The sequence below is a fragment of the Acanthopagrus latus genome, chromosome 11 (assembly GCF_904848185.1).
Source record: "Acanthopagrus latus isolate v.2019 chromosome 11, fAcaLat1.1, whole genome shotgun sequence".
Classification (NCBI taxonomy): Eukaryota; Metazoa; Chordata; class Actinopteri; order Spariformes; family Sparidae; genus Acanthopagrus; species Acanthopagrus latus.
In genome coordinates, this window is record NC_051049.1 from 3044840 (window position 1) to 3072687 (window position 27848).

The 27848-nt window shown below is 41.3% G+C and overlaps 1 protein-coding gene across 3 annotated transcripts in view; it reads left to right on the forward strand.

The window, feature by feature from the left end:
• The window catches only part of LOC119028127 (inactive N-acetylated-alpha-linked acidic dipeptidase-like protein 2), a 393803-nt gene that overhangs the window by 185383 nt on the left and 180572 nt on the right, over positions 1-27848 (forward strand). For 2 of the 3 annotated variants that reach the window (XM_037113696.1, XM_037113697.1), the window contains exons 1-2: positions 18668-18785; positions 26420-26687. In XM_037113696.1, coding sequence (XP_036969591.1) covers positions 18784-18785; positions 26420-26687 — 270 coding nt within the window. In that variant the 5' untranslated portion in view covers positions 18668-18783. Of the gene's footprint in view, positions 1-18667; positions 18786-26419; positions 26688-27848 lie in introns of those variants that run through there. The other variant, XM_037113698.1, reaches the window with a different exon arrangement.

Genomic DNA, 27848 nt, shown 5'->3' on the forward strand with positions numbered 1-27848 from the left:
GCCAAGTGCTGCTGTATTGTAGTTGCCTGGACCTGGACTGTGACTGGAGGGCGCACAGAGGAATTAAAGTGTGGACAATTTTGCTAAAATACAATAAATAGTAAAAAAAAAAAGTGGCAGAAAAATTGATGAAAATCATGAAAAGGTATAAAAGCATTAACACTCTTTAATTTGGAGAGTGTAGGTTTGTACTGGCCGTGTTCATGTGAAGGCTGTTGTTGACTGTTTAAAAAATAATTTCATTTTATTTTTTAATATTTCAAGGGCTTTAAACAGAATGGCAGAACTATTTTAAAGGGAAACTCTCAAGAGGAACGCTGCAAAGTTCAAGGAAAGAGTTGTGTTATGGACAGAAACAGGCGAAGGCATCTGGAGACTACCTGTTTTTAACCCAACCAAACCAGCATTAGAAGGTAACACAATTAGCTAATCAATAAAAAAAACACAAAAGTATTTTTCCATTGCTGTAGTTATACATCGATAGCTGTTTGACAGGCAGCTTTGACTTGATGGCATGCGATCTCCTCTGCATTTAACAAACCCTATATGTGTTTTCAACCAGACGTAAAACCAATAACAAGAACATGCGTGTTTGCTTCAGGTTCAACCTCAACAGTGGAGCAACAGCAGTTCTTGTGTGTATTGGCGTGCCAATGTGAATACAGTTTTTTGGTTTGTCAGATGCTCATAATGTAGTTCTGCCCCCTGTTCAGTGAGATGTAATTATGCCTTCAGGGCTCATTGGGCTGAGAAGCTGCTGACCAAGTGAAGCATTGAAGTCCTTAAATGTTATAAAACACCTTTTATTCCGACATTAAACAGCCAGCGAGGTATGAATATAGCATATGATGTTATTTTAGAGCAGAGGCACGTAGATAATCTCTGGAGATAAATGATGACAACATATGTTGGATATTTCAGCCTTTTGAGGAACTCAAAAAGCGCAGAGGGAGGTCTGGATGTGGAGGGAGACAAACAGCATAGCAGGAGCTCTCTCTCTCTTTCTCTCTCTTTCTCTCTCTCTCTCTCCTCTCGTTCTCTTTAGCCGTCTCTTCTTGAAAACTTGAAAGGGGAGAAGGAAGGAGGGAGAGAAGAGAGGGATTTGTGGGATGAATAAGCGAGAAAAAAAATGTGAGGATGGAGAGAGAGAGAGGGAGCAGAGGAACACAAACCGGGAGAGAGAGAGCAGGAGAGACGCAGACGTAAATGGGTCTCGGGAGGGTATCTGAGAGTGACAGGCTGCTGCCACGACTGTACTGTGCTGTGGGTAAACTGTCAAAACATTGACTGGTCCACCTGGCAGCCTCCACCACCCCTCCTTCCTCTTTTCTTTCCAAGTTTTATTCGTGCTCCTTCTCGCTACTCCCCCAGAAATAGATCCAACATCGAACCGGCTGCCACACGGAGACAAAACTAAGGAGAATACAGAGTCAAAACTAAACTTAGTCATATTAGTCGGCCAGCTGCAGCCAATAAGACTTAATTACGAAACTTACACTGAGCTTAAAAGGACAGTTGGCCCCCAAAATCAAAAATACCTCTTAAATTTCCTCTTGGTGTTTTCCAACTGCTGAGGCAGCTCAGTCGTTCTTCTTTAACTTTAGCATTACCAAGGGGAAATTAATATCACAGTCAGATGGATTTAAACAGAAAACATAATCTCATAGTGAAATGTGAGGGTGGCTGGATGTAGATGATTCAGTCATGTCCTCAAAGCTAAAACTTAATTGTGTAGAACTTGACTGTAGAACATTTCAGGGCTCGTTCAGGTCGGGGACGAGACCTTCTGTCTGAGTCCACCCCTGTCAAATTCAGGCACTTGCAGGTAGAGGCCCTCCTAATTGAAATGCATTACATTGCATCACAATCTGAAGTGAACATCACATATTAATATGTATGAATCTTGAAGCAAACTTGAGAGCATCATGAGAAATCTCAGGAAACTCAGACAGCTGTGTTTCTAAACGGACTAAGCAGGAGGAAATCCTCTGGAAGGGTTTATGTTAGCTGACGTATTCCAGCTTCTGGTTGAGATCACATGTAGTTGTTCAGCTGATCAAAACATTAATATGCAAAAGGCCAATATTCTGGACCAATGAAGGACTTTGGGAGGTGTTGGGAACATGAACGGGTTGCACAGACAGGCTGTGGGCATAAGTTGCTGTGGATGTGTATGTGTGAGTGCCTGTGTTTATTTGCGGGCTTAAGCAAATGTTTTGTGTGTGTGTGTGTGTGTGTGTGTGTGTGTGTGTGTGTGTGTGTGTGTGTGTCACACTGACTGATAGCCATGCCCCTCCAGCCCAGTGTGTGATGCCCTGTGAGACCCGGCAATAAACACACAGTCATCCTCCGGCCATGAATCTCTGCCAGCCTCCTCGTCTGCTGAGCTCCACCCAGAGCCGCACAGACACGCTGTTAGGAAGCTGCAATTTTCGACTGCAGGCGTTCTGCTGGTCCTTCACAGTCATCCTCCCTGGTTGCTTTAGTACTCCACCTATCTCCAAGGACCTGGCTTATGACTCCAGAATAAAGAATTAGTGTTAAATCATCAAGGTTACTTCGAAGTCAAAACAAGCATCAAGTAGTGACACTTATTCTGAACACTGATTAGACGTTAATTACCACTGCCACTACTGAGTCTGAGTCTTTAAAGTTTTGTCATTGTAGTTGAAAACAATATGTATAGAATTGATCTGTGTACAAGGAGCAATCAGAATCTTTGTCTTATAGACACCTAATATATCAGGAATATGTCACCATATTGCATTGTTGATGTCAAGCAGAGCTGCAGATGCAGAACCTGGAACGGCAGAGGCCGACCTTCTGATTGGTTGGTGATGAGGTAATGGCTAATGTGTATTCTGTCTACCTGACTTGAACCCCTTCTGAAAGTGACATAAACCATTCAGTCTGCAAACAAGCAAGTGGCTTAATGAAGCTGAACACAAAAGAACATAACCAGTGTCGAGGTTTTTATAAACCTGTAGCGACAAAAAAAAAAAAAATGGATGGAGCACGATAATCATAAAAATCATGACGGTACAAGCAGGTACAAGAGAAAAGAAAGAGATGATGTCATTGAAAAGGGTAATCCCACCAATTTTACACATTACAGTGTGTTTACAGGTCTTGGGGAGTACTACTGCATATGTGAATAAAAGTAGTATGAAGCACCCTAACCTCCAGAGGAAGCTGTATGTAATCTGATGAATTTCTTCTCGTGAAGTGGCTAAGTGGCACTGCAGGTGCCAGGTGTGGAGTAAAAGAGGAGGCATCTCCAGCTTTGTTAGAGCAGTGCAATGTTGACCAATGGACTGCTTTTTACAAAACCTGGTCCCGGTATTGTCGACAGTGGAGCTTAACAACTTTTGCTCCCAGCTAGTCATGCTCAAACTGGCTATGATGACTCCCAAATCTGCAACCGCATCTGCATTTTTCTCTGCACCTCTGCTGGTCACTGGTCCCTATTGCCTTTATTGAAATTATGTTTAGCTGCTCAAGCTTTCTTGGTAATTTCTTTATCATGTGTTGCATAGATGTATCAGGGTTTTTGTTTAGTGATTTACTTCAGTGATTTAAAAAATAGATAAATCATCAATTCTGTACTTATAAACTTGACGTGACAGAGGAAACTCTCCAGAGGACACAGAACTAAATATTTAGCTTCTGAAATGCTTTTCTGATTGTTCTGATGGAGCTCAGGATTTATCAGGGGGACGACGGCTCTACTCCAAACTGTTTCATCATCTGAATCAGACCTGTGTGGAAGAACAAACTATGAATTATCATTAGATCCCAATCAATCCTGTTGGTGTGTCGGGAGATTTAGATAATCAATTAAGCTAAGCTGCTGTGGCTCGTGTGTAAATGCACACAGCGTCTCTCTTAATGGAAAGATGCACTTACCGTTACTGCTATGGGGAGATCACTGCAGGTAATATAATTCATATTTTCCTCTTTCATGATGTAATATTTTTAATGATGTAATAGACTGATAGCTGTTGTGTGTGCAGTGTGGACGTGACCTACAAAGAAACAGCATAACATCTCTGGTTTTAAAGATTGTAGAACTGCACAATTATGAGTCTCTCCAGTGCCCCGCAGCTAGAATAACTTCAGAACGCATTTGCATATCATACGTACATGCAGGTTTGATCATAATGCCTAATGTTTTTCATGACTCGCGGGTAATGCATTGACTTCAAACAGAGCCAGGTGAGAAGTGTCTACAGCGCATCAGTGGGAGGCACAGTGGAGGGTTAGGTGCTTCATGGGGGATGTGAGTGCATGTGCCGAAGCCAAAAACATTCTCCTCCGGGCTGAAATCACACACGTACTGTACATACGTATCATGCAAACAACATCCAGCCCACACACTCACTCACAACTTTAAAACGGTGTGCTTTTTATTTCATCATGTGTGTCAGTCGACCTTTTCCTGCCTGTCAGGGCGAATGAATCTGTTAACGAGCAGGTTTGGGGGAGAAAAAGACAGTCAAACTCCAGAGTGATGCAAATGCTGTTGTTTCCAATTCAGTTAGATTAAGTCCAGAAATTGCATGAATGGTAGACATGCAAATTTATTTTTTGTGTTTACTGGCAAATTGCAGTATCTACTTTTAATACAGACGCTGTCTGGATAATGCAGGCCTGTAGTGTTGTCAAACAGCCCACAAATCTAACAAATTAGGAAGAAGATTCTATACAGCAATGGGAAAGCAATCGTCCTCACCAGCTGTGAAACTTTCTTTTTTGCTCAAACAAAGTAACACACAAAAGAAAGCCTCAGAACATCTTCATCTAAGACAGGAGATGAAACCCTCATTGGATATGCGTGCAAACATAACTTCTAGTTAATTCAATTTTGAAAAAAAAAAAAAACAGAACAAACCTTTGAGGATCTCTTCAACTGAAAGTTACTTAAAATGCTACTTAAAGTGTCTGTATTAGTCATCTTATGGCAACATTTACCCTAAAATTATTCAATATGTGTTTTTCTGAGCTAAAGACTTTCATACTCACCCACTCACACCAGCCACGCCCGATGCACCAGATACAACCAACCGGCAAAGAGACAAGAGCTACACTCTCTAGTGAAGGTAAAAAAACCCTCATAAAACAGCATCAATTAATCCACAATGTGAGATTTTATTACAATATTATGACACACTGAGCACTAGAGAACATAGATTGCCATGGTTGTGCCTAGCTGTGTGAAGTGTGTTCACCGTATGAGCGTGTGATAGCAAGAACTAGATAAACCTTTACACAAGGACCAGTGATGGCGCAGAGGATTACACCTTTCATGAAGCTGTTTAAGCCCGTGATAGAGAGCCACACACACTCACCGGAAGATGAGGCCATGATGGAAGGGATTGCAGAAGGAAGGATAAGGGACATGAAGGATCAACTAAGAATGATATAAAATGCCTCCTTATCAAAAGCCAACACACTCATGTCCAGAGTGTTAGTGGTATTAATAATAGAGGTCCACGTCACAGTCACTATATTTGAGCATGTACTGTAGAGTCCAATGGATAATATATTCACACAACCAAAGCAACCCACATGACGGCCTTTACAACTCTGAAACTCACACGAGCTCACACGTGTCCTGAACGACTCTGTAAGGACACTCCCACACAGGGTTTAAAGGCCTGCGACTCCCCTCCAGTTTGTTAGACCTAAAGAAGCCTCTCGGGTGAGAGGTGAAACGTCCTCAAGAAACTGGAACAAATCCAGTTGCCTATAATACAGCACATAGGTTGACCATGACCTGGATGAGTGAGAACCTTCATCAACCTGCTGTCTAGTTCGGTCCAATCACATCGATGCAGTCAGTGCAAATCACGACCACTATAACTGAACTAACATGGCTACAAAACTACTTCAGACACCAAAATGTGCAGCGGAAAAATGACTTAATAAGAGAAACCTCCCATCAATCTAACTTTTACTGTGTGTGTGTGTGTGTTTGGTCGGATGGTGAGTGTCTGTGTTTGCAAGTGATCTCAGCCACTTACAACCTGAACTGAAAATACAAACACACAGGTTGGAGTTGGAGTGGAATAGAAAAGGTGGCTCCCTGCAGAGAAGGTATGAAAAATTTAAATGTCACTGACTTACACATCAGCTCCTGCCGTACTGTGACATTGCGGTTGGATGGCAGCATATGGAAGCGTGTGTGTGTTTGGCTTACAGTGATGATCAGTGACCTTTTGTTCACGAATGTGAACATGATAGTTGATGCATTATGTAACTTTTACTGCATTAAGTTTAGCTGTTTTTAATACATTCTGATATTTTTCATTAACATATCTTGTCTGTTGGGCAGCAGTTGTCGTTGAAGTGGTAGCAGTTGGTGGCGTTGTGGGGCAGCTGTTGTTTGCATGCGATTCAGATTATTTGTTATCTGACATTTTAGTTTAGTTTTTGCAGTCTTACTCATCCTGATATGGATAATGAACTTCATTAATCTATTTTTCCAAGGTATGTAAGGTGTAAAAATGACATTGGAGTTTCGAATATATGCACTATTGACAAATAAGGGGGCTAAATTTAAATACATGGAGGAGCAACACAAATTTGCCTTTCATTTTTATTCTCACACTCAATGTGTGCAATAATTTGATTTACTGAGGCAACAGCTAATTATGCATTCAGTGCACATCAGCAAGCTCATAAAAGACATCAAAATGTTGCCTGATTCTCCAACAGAAATGCTCATTAATTAACAAACATCGCAAAACATTTGCAAAGGCTGCTATTAAACTCCACGTGAGCAAAATTATGTTTGCATCTATTACTCATAAGGCTATAATAATAGCTTTGTTTTGTACGATTAATTACGCAGGAGTAATTAAACAAACTTCTAAAATGACAAAGAGATGTAGCAACGTTGCCAAATCATTTCTGTTATTAAAATCTTGGCACAGATGTGCTGATGTCTGCACAGAATCCCAAAGCAACTGCTCACAAACACATTTTAAAACAAACATAGTGTTTCAACAGCACATCATCGAGCTCATGATACGGTTTAATTAGTCGCCAGCAAACTCTCCATCTGCTCTTTGTTTTGTTTTAAAACCATTTGTAAATTGTCGGGTAATAACACAATATTTGTAGGACGCCACAGGTGTTGGCGTCAAGATCTTGATGGCGAGATCATAATGACGATTATATATCTGGTTGATCAGCATACCAGCCAACCTCCGGACCTCACGGCTTAAATCAGGAGACGGGCTCTCATTGGGAAATGTTTGAATGTTTCAGAGTCAGAGACAAAGAGCATCCTCCTGACAATAGTGAGTCACCGTAACATCTCCCTGTCTGCTGTGGTAAGCTCATGCATGTTGGCAGCTCTGTTAAAAAAATGTTATCCTGATAATAATCCCCATTTTACAACATGTTTCAGAACTGTCCTTTATCTGTAACTTTAACAGAATACAGTTTTTAGAAAGTGTTCCATTACTGCACATACGCTCAATATGCCATTATTGGTGTGGAGGGTTTGACAGGGGTGAGTTGAGCAATCACGGTTCAGTGATTATTTGTTTGTTATTCTGGGCTGTGCAATATGCTGCAAGTTATGGTCAATAAATACATAGAAATAAATTTAAAGATGAGTCTCAGCCTGAGAAAAGAAATGCTAATAATAAGGAATGTAAGTAGTAAGTATTTTTTGGACTATTTCTAATAATTTGTTGGGTGTTAGTGGTTTTTTTTAGTCTTGATCCTGGGGAGCCCCTCGTCCTGCATGGTGTAGATGCTTCCCTGTCCTATCACACCTGATTAGAATGAGTCCATGATAGCTAGTTTGTTTGGCTATAGCAACATTTTGACAATGAAACTGGTGGGATACTGAGAAAATGGTGTGTTTTGAGAGAATGTGCAAGTGAAAGGTAATAACGGAGAATGAGTGTGTTAATGTGTGGAGAGAAGGAAAATAAGTGGGAAACTCAGCACTGAGCAGAACATGGAGAGAAACTGGATGAGCAACGACGTGAGCAAGAAGAAGGGAGAAAAAAACTGGCAACGTAACAAGAACCATGGAAGAAGAAGCACGAGCGAGGCAAAAGGCACATGGTAGAGTGAGCGAGGAATTTGAGGTGTGAGCGTATTCAACAGTCAGAGCTTTCCTGCTGGGATTTTCCGAAGGGTTAATAATCAATGCCAACACATCGGGCTGGGCCAATTAACACACAGCTAGAGATCCACCACGACCTGGTAAATGGAGCGAGAGAAAGTGAGAAAGGAAGGAGGATGAGATTGATTCTGTTTACATGGAACTGCAACACTGTCTGAAGGAGAAAATGCCTGTTTTGAATTGTTGACGTTATTCTGAAAGAGTCCTCGTTACATTGAGCAATCGTGGTGGGAATGCAGCCCTGTACAGTACGGGGGGCGGCTGTAGCTCAGCAGGTAGAGCAGGTCGACTAGTGATCGGAAGGTCACTGGTTCAAATCCCAGCTCCGGGCAGTGCTGAGCTGCATGTCGAAGTGTCCTTGAGCAAGATACTGAACCCCACGTTGCTCACTAGTGAGGGCCCTGCGATGAGCTGGCGACCTTTCCAGGGAGTACCCTGCCCTCGCCCTGAGACAAGGCTGGGATTGGCTCCAGCAGCAACACCCCGCAACCCCATGGAAAGGGATAAGCGGTTCGGCCAATGACATGACATGTACAGTACGTGCACCCCTGACAGGATAGATCAGCTACATACTTTTACATTTCATGCATTTACTTCAACAGCAACATATGCAGCAGATGGATAAAAGGTTAGGAGACGACTGTAGTCGGCTGGTGATTGGAGGGTCAGTGGTTCAAATCCCAGCTCCCCTGGGCTGAGCTGAGCTGTGCTGCATGCCGAAGTGTCCTTTAGCAAGATACCGAACCCCAACTTGCTCCTGATGTGCCCTCTGCCATCAGTGAAGTGCCCTGCGATGAGCTGGTGACTTGTCCAGGTGTGTACCCTGCCCTCGCCCAGAGACAGCTGGGATCGGCTCCAGCAGAAACCCCTGCGACCCCATAACAGGGATAAAGCGGTTACAGACCATGGATGGATGGATATGAGGTTATTCCCTTTAAACTGGTACATGTAATGTTTTAAACAAGGCTTGAGGTTTTAAGTAAGAAAACAGAATGTGCAACAAAGAGTCTGAATCGATGAAACTGTAAAATAGGACAAATAAAGTGGAACACACTGCGGAGTGATTTCATTCAGGGCGACTCAGAACTATGCAGCTGGTGCAGTGAAAGGCTGAAATTCTTAGTTCCAATTAGCAAATCATTATTAAATGTACCCCATGGAGCTTTCTTGTAAACAAACACAGTTTATGATCACATTCAGTGTTTCTTATCAAAAATGCACTGTGTGTGTCCTTGGGGCCTGATAGAAACCTGTTGAACACATTTTCCTTCCTCATAAAATTTTTGGATAAAATAAAATTCCAGTATTTTAACACGTGTATATATACATATAGGTGTTTTACATGCAAGGTCACATCTGCCGGTGCATTGCCGTGTCCTGCATCACCCAGATGATTTTATGCATCCTCATTTGCGTGCCGGCAGAAAAAACAACAACAAAGACCTGCTCATCAAAACACATGCTGCAAGTCCACAGGGTGCTTTTAAAGTTGCATTTGTGGAGTTTAGTCGTCCCCTTTGAGAAATGGAGCAGAGGTGAAAACACCATGATGTATTATTGCGTTATATTGGAATGTATTGTTATGGGGAACATGCTAGAAAAAAATGCTCATGGAGGAAAGAGAGAGCAGCGTTAGCCTTCATGTGGAGTCGGGTTTGTAGCTCTGTCCTGGAGCTGCAAGGTGAAGTGATCATTTTCTATAGTTTCATTAAGAAACGCCTTTCACATTACACATAGTAGTTTCATTTACAATGTAAGAAATTCTGATCATTGCAGCTTTAGATGAACCGTCCCTTCACCGACAATTCAATTCTCAAAGATTTCTACCTCACGGTTGTTTCTGCGGTTGTGTGTATAAAGCACAGCATCTAACTGCTGCCAGCTTTATGGCTCCAAGTGTATTTTTGTGTCAGAATATCTCACAGGTGTACCACAAAACTGAAACCATTTTTATCTCCGTTAGATGTCTGTCCCTCAGGACAGGTAAGTGTGTGTGTCTGTGCATGAAAGACGCTGCAAATCTGCAAATGTGTGTTAGTGTGTGCGGCTCAGTCACAAAAGTGTGCTCGTGATAAAACATGAAAAACATTGTGAAAAACATTAAATCTGAGGCCAACAAACACAACCTTTAAGAATCTATTGTGACTTTTTAGTTTATTTTTTTTCCTTCCCCGTTTTAATAATGATAAATGCCCAGAATTATCTGTTAGTAAAAATCATGCACATTACACTGTTATACCTTCTGAGTGAGGAAAACACATCGAGGGAAGATAATGAAGGTAAACAGTGTCTCTAATTTTGCAGGCTGATTAAAGATAAAACTCACATTTTCTAAAACACTAATTACCTTAAATCAAATCTTAGCTGATAGCAGCTAGGTTGGTATCGTGTGTTTGATTTTCGTCAGTGTGATATAAACTTCTGGTTCTTTTCTGGATCACTTTTATGCTCTTGATATTAGACGGACCTGCACCAAGAAGACAGTTTGTTGAGTAAGCTGGCATTCAGACAGATAACACTGTGTGCTGTGGGGTAGAAATCCCACCTCTGGAAAGTGGCCTCATTGAAATGACTGCAAAGACTGCATGTTTTGACACAGTGCTGAGGGTTGCCCAGGTTTTTTTTTTTTTTTTATTTATTTATTTAAGCCAAGTTAAATCAGTACATCTGCTCTACAGATGCTTTGTGTTTATTGTCCTGGATGTCTAAATACGGCTCAATGATGTGAACAAATGTGAACGTTGCTGCTAACACAACTATAACAGACAGTGACAATGACAGCAGCTTAAAGGTCCTACATTTTAGGGATGTGGCCACTTTATCTCAAAAGGATGCACAGACACCTGTGTGACACTGTGACTCTGATCCTGATCCATTTTACAGGAGTTTGGTTCATGCACCTTCGCTGACCTGCAGCCACGCTAAGTCAGACAACCTGACCTGACATATTTGATCTGATCTGACAAAACATCCCCGCTGGCCTCCACACTCCATACTCATCACGTCAAAACTCTTTTTTAAAAATTCATGAATGGAAATCAGAGTGGAAACACACAGCAGAGAGCATATTCCTCCACACCGGTGTCTTCCCCTTCCTTTGCTTGTTCTTCTTTTTCTCCTCATGTCTGTGTAGCTTGGACACAGTGTGACAGTTTGTTTTTCAACAGTATTAGTCAGGATTTTTACTGTTCTGTATTTGTGGTTGTCCTGCCTTTTTTGTTTTAGATCATGGTTGCTCGATTGGGAATGTTTGACTGTAAAGACCGTGATAGGTCCCTGCATAAAGTAACAGCAAAACAGAACACACACAGCAGCATTTTCACAGCTACAGTTGTCCTCTGGCTTCAGATCTGCTTGTCCCTTCATGTTAGTGCTGCAGGTTGATGGCTTTATTGGCCTGGACAGTTTAACTGAGGTAATCATAGACCTCTTCATCATCATGGCCCACTCTCCAGATGGTACCATGTTCCACATGCTTCAGTTGGACAGGGTTAGGGTTTCTGATAGCCTGGTCAGAGGAAAAGCTCCCTCCAGCCCTGCCAGCACGTTTATACCTGGCAGTGGAGCTAAAACGCTTCCACAGTGTTTCCACCTGCCCAGTCGCTGGGATGCAGTGTTAGCAGTTTCTGCAAACCACAGATACATCCAAGGTTTACATTTGGGCCAAATGTGGCATATCATGTTCACATTATGTGCGTTTTAACTGACTTTCATCACATCGGGTGGTGGAGGGAACAGCAGTTACGTTACCACAACCAGCAAAGTCTGCCAAACAGCCAACTGCAGTCCGAGTCACACCGGTGGATATTTTTAGGGATACCTGGGGGTGTTTCCAGTCTCTTTTTGTGGCGACAAAACTGGGTGGTATTTTAAGGAGACCTGACAACATTTGTTTACTTGTGTAGACCAAAGTCGGCTATTTTTCACGGGAAGTTGGACCATCCCGAACTGTGATGGTGCCGTCCAAATCAGGTAGGCCTATTTTAAGCCAAACCAGACACTCAGCATGTCTGTCCGCAAACCATTTAGAAACTACCAGTGAAGAACCAGTAAGGAGTTTGGCCGTATGGAAGCGGCTCCCCCTTCGTGTCCTTGTTTGCGTCCTCATTTTGGTTCAGGGCATCTCTTGACTGTCCCATGATGCAGCTGTTAAAGCACTCGGCATCCCCCAGAACCATCCAGAGTAGCATTTACAGCAAAGGCTGCACATTGTATCCCCGGCACCATGAGCTCAAGCAGCACTTGCTAATCTTGTCACCCAGCCACTCCTCAAGGCACTGACTTGAGTTTGTTTGAAGTTTTCTTTTTTTTTTTTTTTTTTGTATTATCATTTTAGAGTGTAGTGTAGTGCTTTGAATTTTAACACGGTCATGCTCTTAGCTGAATAGACAGCTCTAACCCTCATCCTTAGAGCTTAGCCTCCATCACATAACTCGCAGCAGGTCTAATATCCGGAGAGTATGATGTCAGAGGGCTCGTGTCCCCGTGCCGGAACGTGTTTGATGTAGTGAAAGTCCGATTCTACTCCTTTTAATTTCATAAAACCTGGGTGTTGTATGTCGCACTCTGCTCAACACTCGTTCCAGCTCCTTTCAGATTGTACTAGTCCACACGTTGCAGGTGTGACTTGCTCATTGATACAATAACGCTTTGGAACTTGGAAGTTTGTGTCGATTTAACCACACTATATCGTCTCGCTTTTAATCCTCCCTATTTCACGGTAGAGGGAACAGTACATTCAACGATTTGCAGGTAACCGGGGAGAGTTTGAAAACGATTATTTCGACATTAGAATTGTGAGATCACCTGAACTTCTTTCTTCAGCGACCCAGGATTCTTCTATCAATCCGTCCACCCATCCTACATTCTACTGATGTTTTGTTTTTGTTTGTTTTTTTTTGTTTTGTTTTTTTCTTCTTTGTGTGACCACAAAAAAATGCATTTCTTCCTTTGTGGGATTGAAATCATTATCTGATATTTGAAAGAAGAATCTTTATCTATTTCCAAAAGTGTTGAATTGAAACGATATTGTAGACACTATATTATCATTCAGTGGATATTATTTGATTGTTAATAATACCACACAAGGGCGACTTTTGCTTTCAAGACCAAAAACTCCAACCACGCTCCATCGATTGGGCCCATAAAGAAAGTTGTGTTTAACATGTAAATTGTGTTTAAATACTGAGATCTAGGAAGATTGAGCCATCTTGGACCACAAGCAAGATCAGGCTGCAGTTCATGACTGAAAAGTCGCAAATTTTGCCTCCAGAAGACTAATGTGGACATTTCCTGGAATCAAAATGCTAAGTAAAATGATAAGATCGTCCTTTTGAAGTTTCAGATTCACCTTGCACCGTTTTTCTTCAGCTTAGTTATATCAACGAAGATAAATCGGGTCGGCGAGAAAATGGCAATATCCCAATAAACAAAACGTAGATCCAGAGGATTAAGTAATTGATAAGAAATTGTCTCCCTTGGCAAACAAGGGACTCTTGCAGAGATACCAGTCCCATATCTTTCAAGCTTGAATCAATACAGAACCAGATAAAACTAAACAGGAAAAAGTGCTGCCAGCCTGTTAAACTTTCATTCTGCTGTTGTTAATGTCCCGGTTGTTTACATCACATCCATTACTTCACATTACTGATCAGGTTAAAGGCTTTTAGGACTGCAGGCTCTTCTATCTTTAACCCAGTGTGCACAGATTAATTTAGTTGATTACAGGTTGCAATGACTCTCTTGACAAATCTTTTATTGTCATTTACAAATGAATGCAAGTAGAAGAAGAAGCGCCCCTCATCCGACATCAGATTCTCCCTCTTTTTCTTTCTCCTTATGTGAAGATGTTGTTTCTCTACCAAGTGCAAACCAGTCTTACTGCCATAAATAAAGCACTAGAATTTGCACTTGTAGACATAATGTGCCTTGGCAGCAACATATATTTGCACAACCTTAAGGAATCTGTGCGCACGTTCAGTGGAAATAGCTTTTACTTTTAAAAGCACTGGTCTTTGATTTGCATTTCAATAGTATGAATGGTTCTGCTTTACTTCTTCGGTCATTAAAGACTCATTTCTGCACATCCGTTTGACAAAAGACATGAGAATGTTAGTAATCACATTTAGAGGCTTTCATTGTTTAACTGAGGAGAATTCTCTTTAAGCTGTCACACCACTTAAATTCATAATGAAAAGGCAATCGTACTCACGAAAAAGCAGCTGGATTCGCCGTCTTCTTTCGTGTCTTTGTGCTGTGTGTGGAGTGACTACGCTCACAAGTGCATCAGACACAAATCAAGACACGGAGAATAATAATCAATGCCTTAATCAGTATTTTTTACTTCACATGAAATGAAATCACACTCTAACATGTAATAGTTTGCATCTTTCAGCTCCTCGTTTTAGTTTTATGACCAACAGCTTCACTGTTTTGGTTCAGCGTCACGGCTCATCTTCAAGTCTGTTTCCAGCCGCAGCTTTCAGTAATGACTTCTGATAATTCTGGCGAACACAACGCGCCCATCACCAAAAAGCAGTCGGACAAGGTCGGTGACTAGCTGGTGAAGATTGTATTTATTATTCAGCAGCTAAAGAGACAGCTAATTTTTCTCAAGAGTTGTCATAAACTGAAATGGAGCATAGAGGAAATTGAATGTTGGGCTTTAATTCATCAGGTGCCCAGAGACAGATTCTCTGTTAATCGTCTGTGTCTGCTGTGTAAATATGAAACTTGTATGCGTATCATATGAACTTACTCAGGTGATAATATGTTATTAGTCGCTGTGCACCCCAAGTTGCCAAAAATCATTGAATTCAGATATTTTTTGTATTCTTCTTCTACATCTTCCTCTTCGTACCCTCTTTCAGTGCCTGGTGCTGTTGGGGGCTGTCAAGTGATAAAAAGAAAAAAAACAATCTAAGTAATTACAAGCTTAGTGATTAATTAATGAAATTATTGATTAATGTTGTTGCGTTGTTGAGTGAATCAATGAATAAATGGATATTATATCATTTAAAACACAGTGTGTTTTAGTATCTTTATCTTTATCTGTGGTATATATCTTTCCTAATAATTGTATATAATTTTTGACAAGCAAAACTACATATTGTGCTTAAAATGAAGATAAAAAGGTAAGCAGTTGTTGAAATAGAATGGACTTCAGTAGAATCAAGGATTTTTTTATGTCATCAGCCAAGCTTTGCTCCTGGTGTTGCTGCACGCAGGTGGTCTACGCCGTCGTGAGCATTTATACTGGTGGTGGTGAGAGGATTGTCAGCTGACTATCTGCATCCATCCCTTCTGTCTCTGAGCACGTTGTGGATCTTTGTGCTTCGTTCTGTGCTCTCGTCGTCTTCAGCCCTCCAAAGACCTGTTGAGGATTTTGGCTCTTGGTTTCACCAGATCTTTCAGCTCCTTTTTTTTTTTTTTTTTTTTTATGGTGGGTCAATTGAGGTGATGCTAACATGAATATACTCTGAACGTTTGTTGTCTGATTTGCCATAGCCCACAACTAAAACACACTGCCAACTAAAGTTTGCACTGCAGCAATGAGTGGCTTCTACAGAATTCACAGTGAAGATGTCAAAGATCTCGCTGCGCTACACATCCGAATTCTCGAGCCTCGTTTTCTCTTCCCCTGACTCTTATGTGGCAATATGTCAAGTTGAAATTTGGAGCCACAAATTGGAAATAATCATGTTCTTTTCTTTACGTGTGGGAGTATTATTCTTTTTCATTGCATGTCATACAGTTCCTGCATTTCCCGTTCTACATGCGAACCTGCCTGTGAGCTTCTCTGAGCGAGAGCTGCTTTGATTTGTTTTTTTTTTTCCGACCTCTGAACATACAGTCCTCGATATGTTCAAAGCTGATTCAACCTAATCACGTAAATTTGAATCAGTAACCGAGCTACAGCCTCAATGATGGGGGGGGGGGGGGCACGAAATTACAGCTCCTCGTGTCATTCTGCATGTGAGGCCTCCCTTTGAATTACAGCGTTCACTGTGAGGTGATTCATCCTGACACAAAAACACACACATGTTCTGAGTGCGTCTCTCTCACAGCTCTACAGTGTTAAAACAGCACAGATTTATTCTGTTAAACGACAGATAGATAAATGTGGCGCTTCCTTTGATTAGGTTAATGCTATGAAATACATTACAGTGAAAACTCAGCATCAAACACTCATTGTCACACATTGTATTTGATGGCAGTATATACTGTCAGATGTTTCTGTTGTTTTGCTAAGTGCACAGCATACAGCATGCCTTATATATTTACACATCTGATACGCCAAAACATTAAAACCACAGACAGATGAAGTGAATAACATTGACCGTCCCGTTAAAGTCCTGCTGGATGCCACTTGACACGCAACACCCACCCAGTCACCGTAGCAGCCCAAGTATCATCAAAGCCAGAACAATACGGGTCTATGTGGGGCCCACTTTGCAACCCACAGGACCCCCATACGACCTGATGACAGACACGACAGGATACTCCCAACAGGGCCTGTGTCCTGCGACAGGGTAGAGCAAATTCTCACCCAAGATGGAGCCTCCATGGACTGGACTTGTTCCAGCATGTCACATGGGTGCTGAAGCAGACTGGGATCTGGGTGAGGACACGTGGTTTCCCAGCAGAACTTGGGAGTGAGAATGTTATTCATTTGCATCTGTCTGTTTTTTTTTTTTTTTTGCGTTTTTTGGCTGATTGTCTATAATTCACAGAGATTGACAATCTGTCACCATACCAGCTCACGTTGTTCACGTTTTTGACCCCGATGAGGATTTTTTTTAATATTCAAAAATCTTCACCAGTTCTCATGTTGTTGCAACCAAATTCTTACTCTGTGTAGTACTGATACATCAAAAAAAAAACGTTACGTATTTTGGAACTGAAGGAACAACTTTTAAGGATTGGAGAGTTTCTGAATTTCTAAAGCTCTTTTCCTGTCTACTGACCGCTCAAAGCGCTTAATAACTATTGTTACATTCACCCATTCACAACACACAGTTTGGGGTTCATTATCTTGCTTGAGGATATTTCAACTGATCCAAGAGGGATTTTTTATTTTATTTTTTTTTTTAAATTTCTCTCCTCAAAGTATTTTATCTAAAAGTGTTGATATTTTTCCCTCTGCCTGGACAAAATATTGATCGAAGTTCTTTTGCTCAATACGCGCATTATTTTACAATTTCAAACAATCACATTTCTCACATCATCAAGCAAGTCTGGGCTTATCACACAGAGAATAGGTTTGGGAGGATTATTGCAAAATGGAATTGAAATGTAACCAGGAGTGAAAAGTGCTGCCTTAATGTATTCTATCATCGAGCAGTTCGATGTGATTGTGAGATCAAGCAGCCACGTCCAAAAAGAAAAAAAAGAAATAGCCAGAAAAGTTCTGAATTCTGTTTGAGCTGGCAAGAAATGACCATGTCCTGCATGTTACTGCACTGTCCTTTCAGCTTCTTAGTTAGAATTGGGACTGAGATTCGCTCATTAGCATTGATTATGAGCGATTCACATCAGGGATATCCAGTCTGTCCAGTCCCTTTAATATCTGTTTTATTATGACCAGAGAAATCCTATCACACTCTACGGTTCATTAGTAAGAAGAGGTCGAAATGAGCAATCACAGCAAATGTGACTGACAGTCTGTAAATATTAATCATTCTGTTTCTTACAGTAAGATCATACGTGCAGTGCTGTTTAATAATGACCCATGATTATCTGGAAGCCGTCATATTTGCAGCATAATCCTGTGATGCATTGCAGCCAAAAGAGCCATTTGCCTCTCAGTGAGTTTTTGTTTAAAGGTGCAGTTTACCTGAGCAGCCAGGGAAGCCTCATATTTTACAGAAACTGTCCTGTTGCTGAATGTGTGCAGGTTATATTTCAGGCAAAAAGCCAACATCGTGTCCAGCAGCTACCATGTGTTGTGTGCAAGTGTCCTTGAATGTGACTCCAAACCCCCTCAGGTGGTGTCAGTATTTATGGAGAACTCTGCCATATGCTATTGTAATACCCAGGACGGCTACAGTTTACTGTATATGTGTAAGTACACAAATTGGGATCCAAAGGCAGGCGCCCAGCCACCTGATGGGTGTTATTAAAGGTGAGGTAAGCTTGTAGGCTGCACGTTTATACCAGCGTCTCTCATCAGCTGACTTTATTATTAAATCTCGATTAAGCGAAATGTCAGTATTTCGCTATGCACGCATCTTAAATCTTGTAGCTCATGTTTTTTTTTTTGTTTTTTTTGTTTCTCTACCTCACACAACTATCTCTGCACTCCGTTTGTTTCTTTAAAGTTTGTGGGCGGCAGCAGTGTGGCAGCACCCAACAAACCATAACCGAGGTAATTGGCCTGCAAATGAGAAGGTGAACAGGTTAGACAAGAAAAGGCAGGAATGCCAAGGCAGGTAAGACAATGTATAAATGAATTGGGGAAATTGCTCACCTTCTCACTCTCTCAACATACACACAGTCTAATTAGATGGTGCGCTGCAGCTGCAGAGGCAGGCAGAAGCTCACCGGGCTAATGAGGGAATGAGCAACAGGTGTGTGGAGAAGGAGACATACTGAGGAAGGTGCAGGATGACGTGCAGACAGAAGAATATGCTACAGATATGTGAGTTGTCTTAATGTGGGATAGGATCCTGACACAGTCTTTATACTGCATGTGTCCAAAACGACCAACATGAACTGCCCCTCTTTAGATGTGGCTGAGAAACGTAGCCTTTGTTATCTGAACTGAGAGGAAGTTACCAGTTTGACTCACGATCCATAGCTGTTAATACTGGGTGTGACGGTTAATTAAGCAGCGGACTTTGAGATGATCACAGTCTGCAGTGCCTTTTGACCATTCAACCTGGCAGACTGGACCGTCCCAGGGAGAAAGACAGTTGGAATAAGAGCCATGTTAATCCAGCATTGTTCAGTGCTGCTCTGGGCTAATGTCGGGTCACAGGGTATATGTGTCGGGCCCAGGCCTTTCAACTTCAGACGTTTGGTCATGTCACAGCACGTGTTTAAATAATACCATTAATAATGGTCTTTGGCATGTTGGTTAATTGGAATGGCATCTGTACATTTACCACTGTGGCAATTCAGCCATTCCTCTGCATCTGCCTTTAAACAGGTCTCACCAAATAAAGCCGCCCAAAATTAATTGTGCTAATTTAACTCGACGGCACTGTGTTCCTGACTGAGATACAGCTGTTTTGGGGCATCGCTGAGTCCACTGAATTTCATTACCTGGGGGGGGGGACTTGCATAAACCAGGATCAAGATGGCTGTAAGTGGCTAGCTGATTTTCCTTCTTGTCAAAATTCCCCTCTTTTTCATCCTCTAACTGCCCTTATTACCAGGACTCAGAGGGCAAAATGTAATATTTTGTTCAGCGGTGTCGAAGGTTAATTGTACTGTGTGTGTGTGTGTGTGTGTGTGTTTGTGTGTGTGTGCATTGCTATTCAGCGTGTAGCTCGCCACGGCACCTGTTTTACATTCAGTGAGAAGCCGTTCCTTCACTGCTGCTTTACTCAAAGTCAGCGTGTCTCCGAACTCTGTCTTCATTTATCACCACAGTGTTAGATTCACGGCTGCAACGCCGTCCTCAGCAGTGGACTCACACAAACACACATCAGACACACAAACACAGGAGAAAAACTGCTTGTATTTGTATTACTGTTTGTCACTGAGCATTTAAAGGAAGACGGGGGGTCGTCCACAGGAACAACATCATTTTTATTTTAAAAACTCAGCTTCGTTTGATTGTTGCAGCACAATCAGTTTGGTAGTAATTACAATAACTTGCTACTTTTTTATGCTGTCATTATGCAGCCTAACATTAAAGGGCAACAAATGCATAGGCAACAAACATCGAGGCGCATCAGTACAACAGCCATGCACAGCATCCACATTACCACTCAGACAATGATGACATCATCAGAGGGCGCCTCAGTGTCACAGACGACACAATACAGCTGAGTTTGCATCTCCCGAAGCAAACAAAGCTTCACTGTGTGAAATCAGTGGTGCTATCTGCTCAGGAATGACGAGTCCTAGACTGATAATCCTGCTTGCACTGCCATTTATTGCTGCTTTCTCTGTTTATTGTTTGCACGTTCTGTGGAGAGTCCTTTTCAGATCAGCATCCTGAGTGTCTCACAGCAGTCTGATCTGAGGAGAGGGTGTTTAGAAGGACGCTGTGTCTCTCCTTTCATTGCTGACAGACAAGACAGATGTACTACTTTACTGAGTCAGAGTAATCCCTATTGTTGCATTTAGAGGTGGTACACTCTGTGTGTGTGTGTGTGTGTGTGTGTCTTTTGCTGAGGCCAGTGTTAAATACCGTAGTGTCATTCATTCATTCATGATTGAATAATGCCCCACAATGTTACATATCAAAAATGTCTCCCCGTATCTCCCGTATCTGGGTGGTACAGCGTCTAGAGAGCGGCCTGATGAAATCTGGAGGTCAATGTGAATATTTCTAGTTTGTTTCCCCCTGTACGACTGTAAACTGAATATATTTTGGATTGAAACATTTGCAGATTTCACCTGGGCTTTTGGAAACACGGATCAACATGTTGCACCATTGTTTAACATTTTATAGCCCTCAGAATTTGAGCATTCAAACAAACTAAATCAAACTAATCTACAGAAAACTGGCAATGACCTGCAGTTGCAGCTGTCATGACTTATAACTACCAGTTATCTTTCTTTTTATTCCAGACAACCCAGACATAATTTGTTCTTTGATGAATATACTGATTGTAGGTTTAACATAATTGTACCTTGCCGAACATCTTGTGCAACACTGCTCCAGACTCCTGTCCTGGTATCCGTGATTGAACTCTTAGATGATGCACCTTTTCTAATTCCTCCCTTTTGAGTTACACTATAAAGCAACTGCACAGAAACAGCCAGTGATGTGTTGAATCTTCTTTATTGGCAGCCTCCATCATCACTTAGATTTCCACCTTAACACCAGCCCTGGCACCTGAATAAAGATTTCCTATCATGGAGCTTGAGCACAGGCGCCACGCTCTTAAAATGTGACAAATGCAAATGGGATGAGAGAAATCAAATGTGACTAACGTGTATGGAAACAGAGAAAATCAATTGTCTCCTGAACAAATGGATGAGCTATTAAAATGATTGTGTGCTACAGGAATATATTATCCTCAGCAGCTGCCAGCAGAGGCAACAGCGACTCATTTTCCAAGACTGCTTGGCCCGAGACAGCACACAGAGCTTTCACTAAGGCAATTATATCCACACTCTGCATGAGCAGAACATGTGATTTATCAGCCCGCTCACATAATCATTATAACAGGCATAAAGCATGTAATAGAAATGAGGCTACACAAAGAGAAATGAGTGGATTTTTTAAAGTGGACTCATGGACCAAAAACATGCACACATGTTGCCAAAGTTAATTTGTCTTTCAAAAGCGATGGTGCAATGATGCTAAACACTCGGGTTTGAAGCAACATTACCATTTTTCCAATTTTGAATAATACAAAAGCTTTTGATTTGCACAGAAATTTCAGCTTGGGAGTTAGAGACCAGACTTTGAACTGTTATTTCAAATCACAATGAAGAGACGCTTCCTCTCCCCTGACCCGCTCGTCAGTGATATTGAGGATAAATAATTAATTATAGCCCTAGATGCCAAAAAGACAAGATATGAAACTACAACAAAAAAAGAAAGGCTTTCATGAAACACTTGCATCTGGCTGAAGTTAAGAATAAACAGCTTTTTTTTTCATCCCTCTCTGTGGGATAGAGAGTTTTCAGTCCATTCATCAGATAATGACAGTCGCTGGGCTTCAAATACTGCGTTAACACTTCAAAACAATCAGAGCGTCTCTTCAAGGATGCGGAAAAGGTTACGCAGCATGGAAATAACACAGATTTACTTGTTTTTGTTTTGAAGATTCTGAATTTGCTTTTTGGAATAATTCCCCTTAAAATAAACACAGATGATGTACATGATACTCATACTCAATCTTATTAGCCGGGAGAAAATGTCAAGAAGGAGAGCCATCTGCCTTGTAAAAGGATACAATCTCCACATGATACTGATGGGATTGTAACCTTCTGAAATGACAGGTTTAGTGGAGTCTGGAACGTGAATCTATTAAAATTTTAATAAACTAAATCACAAAAATGGCAGTGGCCCACTGCACTGAGTGACCAGTGTCCTTCTGGATGATTGAGGCGTCATACTTTCTCCCTGTTTGTCCTGATGAATGGAGGCGTCGGGTTTCAACACTGGTGGGAAAAAGGTCGTGAAACAATGGATACAAAGGGAAAGGAACTCATTCATATAAAGACTAATTGATTGTCTGTAATTACTAAACAGTATTTGTCCAATCATAGATAGAACGGTAACAAGGAGGAGGAGATTCATCAAGATTTGTCTTTTGAAGCAACTCTTCATATTAACAGTCAGTTTATTCATTGGTCATGTTATTGATAACTGAGGCTTTAAAGCTGTTTTTGTGTATTGACGAATATTTTTTAATCATTTTATTCTACATTGTGGTGTTACTTAAATAACAGAACAGACATCTGAATTTTGTGGACTGGGATGGAGGTATGTTTTCTCATGCGGCTGCAGACAGACAGATATAAAGACACACACCCACACACACACACACAGTTGTGTAGATCAACACACATATGCAAACAGACACACTCAAAGTCACTTGAGACACGAGGCGAGGCGTCAGAATCAGGCATGTGTCCCAAACCGCAGGGAGTCCTTCCAACAGCTTGGCTTATAGATGAAGGTCCCTGCAAGCAAACACATACGGAAATGCACACACGCACACACACGCAAAAACACAGCAGCACACACCCACACACGCAAAAACACAGCAGCACACACCCGCACACACACACACACACAAACACACACACACAGCCTCCTGCTGCTGCTCCTGGCGAGCTATGAGACGTGGCCTGCTGACTAGAAAATAGCAGAATTGTGGGTTTGGGCCATCTGTTGCTGAGACTGATATAGATATCACACACACTCACACCAGACACACAGAAACAAAGACTACATACCCAAAATGTATTCCGAAATTTTGCACGTGCAGCTGATGATTAATACCCGTAAATAAACCACTGATATATACTCAACACAATTAACATGGGACCTTTTCAAAATTCAGTAAATTGACCGTACAGCAGAACTTTGTAGTTCAACATTGTGGAGTGTGCTGTGAAAATAATCTTGATTTGGTGCAGCTAGATGTCTGAGCAGATGCTCTCTTCACAAGTCATTTAGATGTTATTTTTTGAAGGGTTTGCAGAGAGAGTCACGTTCTGTTTCTGAAGAACAAAACACCGTGCAACAGTTCAGCCAGACTGCCAGAGACGAGGATGCTGCTAAGCAACACGCAAATAAGAAATCAAGATATCGGAAGTCGGTGGAAAAGGAAGTTGAAAAATCTGTGGAGTGTTCAACTGGAGCAGCTTCATGTCGTAGAGTCGGGTGCACAGTAATTCCTATAACATCTGACCACTGAACAGACTACACAGGGCACAAAGAAACACGCAGTGCCAAGCCAAACTATTGTAGTGTGTCGGGCAACGTAGACAGAGTTTGAATGTGATAAAAGAAACGCCAATATTAGCTGCTGTGCAGTTATCAGTGCCGATGTTGTCATAAATGTCTCTTATCGATTATGGTTACTGTGTATAGTGTTCTGATGTCAAAGCTGATCCTTGATGTGAGATAACGATCACCTCCTGGACTCTCTCTGCCAATTTTTTTTATTTTTTATTCATTTTTTTTCCAAAAAAAACAAGCCCACCACAATATTTAAATCACACCGATGTGGTCCGAACTTGATAACTTCAGTCACTTGCGCTTTTTCTGGAGAACCAGAAAAAAACAAATTCAGAAACAACTGATATTGATAGTAATAGTAGCAGTATCGAAATCACAAATTACATGCTGTCATCAGGGGGTGTTTAGCTTAGCTTAGCTTAGCATAGACTGGAGGCCGGATGTAACATCAGGCATTGAGATCAAGATCAAGTTTATAGTAAGGAAAAATGTTAAACATCTACAAAATAAACACTTATTAATCAGAAATGGTGACGATTGTGTTTGTTGTCTTCTCACACAGGTAACTGCTTCATCCTGTTGTTCTGAGTAAACTGTATATTTGAGAAAAATATATTTTTTATTGAGATATCTTATCATCTCCAGCCCAGGTGTTGTTCAGCGCTGGATGGTATGTTTGTTCTCTGCCAGAAGGTTGAAATACCAGCGCAGTCCAGTCCTGGAAAACGTCTTTATTGCTGAACTTATGATTCCAGTCCTCTCAGAGTCAGAACAATAATGAGAGTAAACACCAGAAACCAAACAGAAGCTGCAGCAGAGACTCAAATAAGGCCCGGATCAAATTTTATTGATACGGCTTCCATGCAATTAGGAAAACAGGGATGACCGAGACCAACGGCTCCTGTGAGGAGGGTGTGGAAGGAAAATAAGGTTGATGAGAAGCTAAATGGGAAAAAGAATAAATAAAAATGTAAAGCTATTTTCAATTTAGCAGAAGCAGCACAATTATCATCCTCAGTTTTCTGAAGTGCCAAATGGATTTCTCTTCATTCAGTCTTTGAAGGAGTCTTTGATAAACATGTTCTGTTTTAGATTATTAAATAAATGAATAATAAATAAATAATAAATGCTGTCATGATAATTAACTTCATGATGATGTACAAAACATAACGGGGAAGAAAAAAACACTTTCCTCGTGTGTTTGTGTATGTTGAGTCAGCAGACGATAAACAGGAAGTGGTTTGCAAATTCTCGCTGCATGTTTTTCAGCCGATTGCTCACTTCAACAAGAGTTTTATACAAGTGGCCTCGTGGATTTACAGAACTTGGCTTCTCTATTGTGAGATGGTTAACTTTGGGCATTGGTGCATCCAGGTAAATGCTTAATTAAGTTTGTCAAGCTATACATTGAATTAGAGAACAAAGCCTCATAATTAGATGTGTAGAATATTTTATGATCTCACTGTAATTGACCTACATTTTTTTTTTTTCTTTTTTTTTTTTTTTTCTGTAAACTTCAAAGCGCCGCCTCTCATCATACATGTTGACTCGGCAAACATTCTGTTTTGGGTCGTTTATGATCTTGTTCGTACAAACAAAGGATACGATTTGTCCGACTCTGTGATGAATCATTCTCAGTGATCCATTAACAACAAGTATAAAGAATACAAGTAACTTAAAACTAAACTTGAAGTAAAGACAAAGCCGCCTCTACAACTTACATTAAAATACTTCACAAGTGCCCATTTTAGCTTTTGATTTGTCCTCATTAAGTCATGAATATTTAATGTTATAGATAAATAGGTGACTTTGAAACCAGGTTTTCGGCGACTGTAATGCAGAATTCTTAAAGGGGAGCTCGACTGAATTTTTGCACATCAAAGTGTGTTTGTATGTGAAGTCACACGGGGCCTGAAGCCTAAAGACTACCAGTTCAGAAATTAAAAAGTTAAAAAGGTTTCCAGACCTTTCAGCTGGCTACTTGTCTCTGATTCAGGTTTTCAGCTCAGGTTAATTTTAACTGCTGCTTGCATTACACACCAAAATCTCTGACCGAGCTGTGAGCGGTTGAGTTGTATTATGGGTAATGTAGTTACCATGTTTTAAAAGAAGAATGTGAAATTCAAATGTTAATATTTCTAGTTCTGCTGTATCGATGTTGAAACTGTGAATGTTACAGGCCTCGAGTGTTAAACAGGTGGAGCACACCCGTTTAGACATTAATGGTTTTTAATGTTATCTTTTCCCAAATAAAATAGATTTTGTAGTTATATCCATTAATTCCCTTCAAAGGTTTAAAAAAAAAAAAAAAAACACACACACACACACACACACATAGCGAATTGTTCTGCTGTTTTCCAGCAGGTCATTTTATCACTGTGAGCAACTGACCCAGTTACATTGCCGTAGTTTCAAATGACAGTTGCTGTGTGGTGGCACATGGTCGTGCTGATGAGGTTTGAACAAGGAGTCGTCACGGTAGCCTTTAAAATACTGACCATCAGGTTGACAGACCCAAGAGTCCACTTAGGTGAGGATTCCTCAGAAGTACCAAGATCTCTGTTCCATGTATTGAACATGAGTAACAAGTGTAAATGCCACTTGTATTTGTAGCCTGATGTAAATATGTGCTGTACTGTGTTACATAACAAGGACTTCCCGTCTCCTGCTTCCAGGTCTTTCTCCAGCCAATCAGACGACAGTGAGGAAGCCAGAGCCAGGTACCTCTACAGGCAGTGGGTGGGACTCGGTTTGACTGACGTCCGTCTGTCCAATCACACGGTTCTGCTCAGCCTGCCTGGCTCCACACCCAACACCATCACTGACAGGTCCAGTCACCAGTGTTTCCTGCCCAACGGGATCCCCTGTGACCAGCGTGGACCGAATGACCTGCCGAAGCAGCGCTTCTCCTACGCAGCTTACTCTGCCGTTGGAAGTCTGCAGGTACTGTACCATCACCCTGTCCTGACATTTCTTAAACCAAAGGTTGCTTCACCCTCCTGGCTGCTGCACTCTTCTCCTGGTCCTCAACACCTTCGTATTGTCAGATTGTTCAAGTCCTCGGCCTCCGACCACTGAAGGGCTATCAGTAAAGGTCATAGCTAGAGGTTGTGACTTTAAATGTTATAGCCGTTGTAGGCCAACCATAGTTCAAAGTTCCTGGAAGTCCGAAAACATTTCAATGCCAATTTTATTGTGTGCTGCAGAGATTTCAGATGTTATCTGAAGCAGATGTGAACGTAAATTCTGCATAAGCTCCTTTCATATTTTCAAAAGTGAACTCTTTTAGCAAATAACTGCAGTTTTTGCAGTTTCACTGTAGAATAATGGCGATGGCTCCTCAAGATACAGCAAAGCTCCCTGATATTATATTCCCAATCAACATAACACGAGAAGGCGGTTCCCCCCGAAGGTAAACACAAAACTTTGGCCCTAGAGGAAATCATCTCCCCTGTGCTTCCTGACCACAGTCTGGGAGCTGAACAGCCCCCCGAGAGATAAAGTTTGCAGACCGCTAGCTTACGTAGTTGTAGCATCCTCAGAAACGACCACAAAACAACAATACGCTGCAGTAAATGGGTCCAAGTATAAATCGCAATCAAAAAGCCACAAATAATGCTCAAAATGCAGCGTATTGTTGTTATGTGGCTGTTTCTGAGGATGCTAAAACTACGTAAGCTAGCCGTCCGTGAACTTTATCTCTCGAGGGGGGGCTCCCACTCGGTGTCAAGGTGTGTCAGACCATGGATTAAACTTACACTGGAATATCCCTTTAAGAATTTTAATATATCTTGTTTGCAGGAACATTAACAGTCATGAATCAATCATCATAAATCACCCACCATTCCACTTCACAAACTGATAACAAAAAAATTCTGTGTGCTTCTCTGTATGTTACACAAATGTGCAGTATAAAAATGAAACCATATGTTCACAGGGTTTAAGTGGGTCATACTCAAGAGGTTTTTATAGATGGTACAAGGGTGCCTCTGGCCAGACAAGTGGTGGTTCACACACATTCTACATTATACTGAGATAAAAATAGACTTTGTGATTAGATCACAACAGCAGAGAAATCCAAAGCTGAAATGAAAAAAAAAAAAT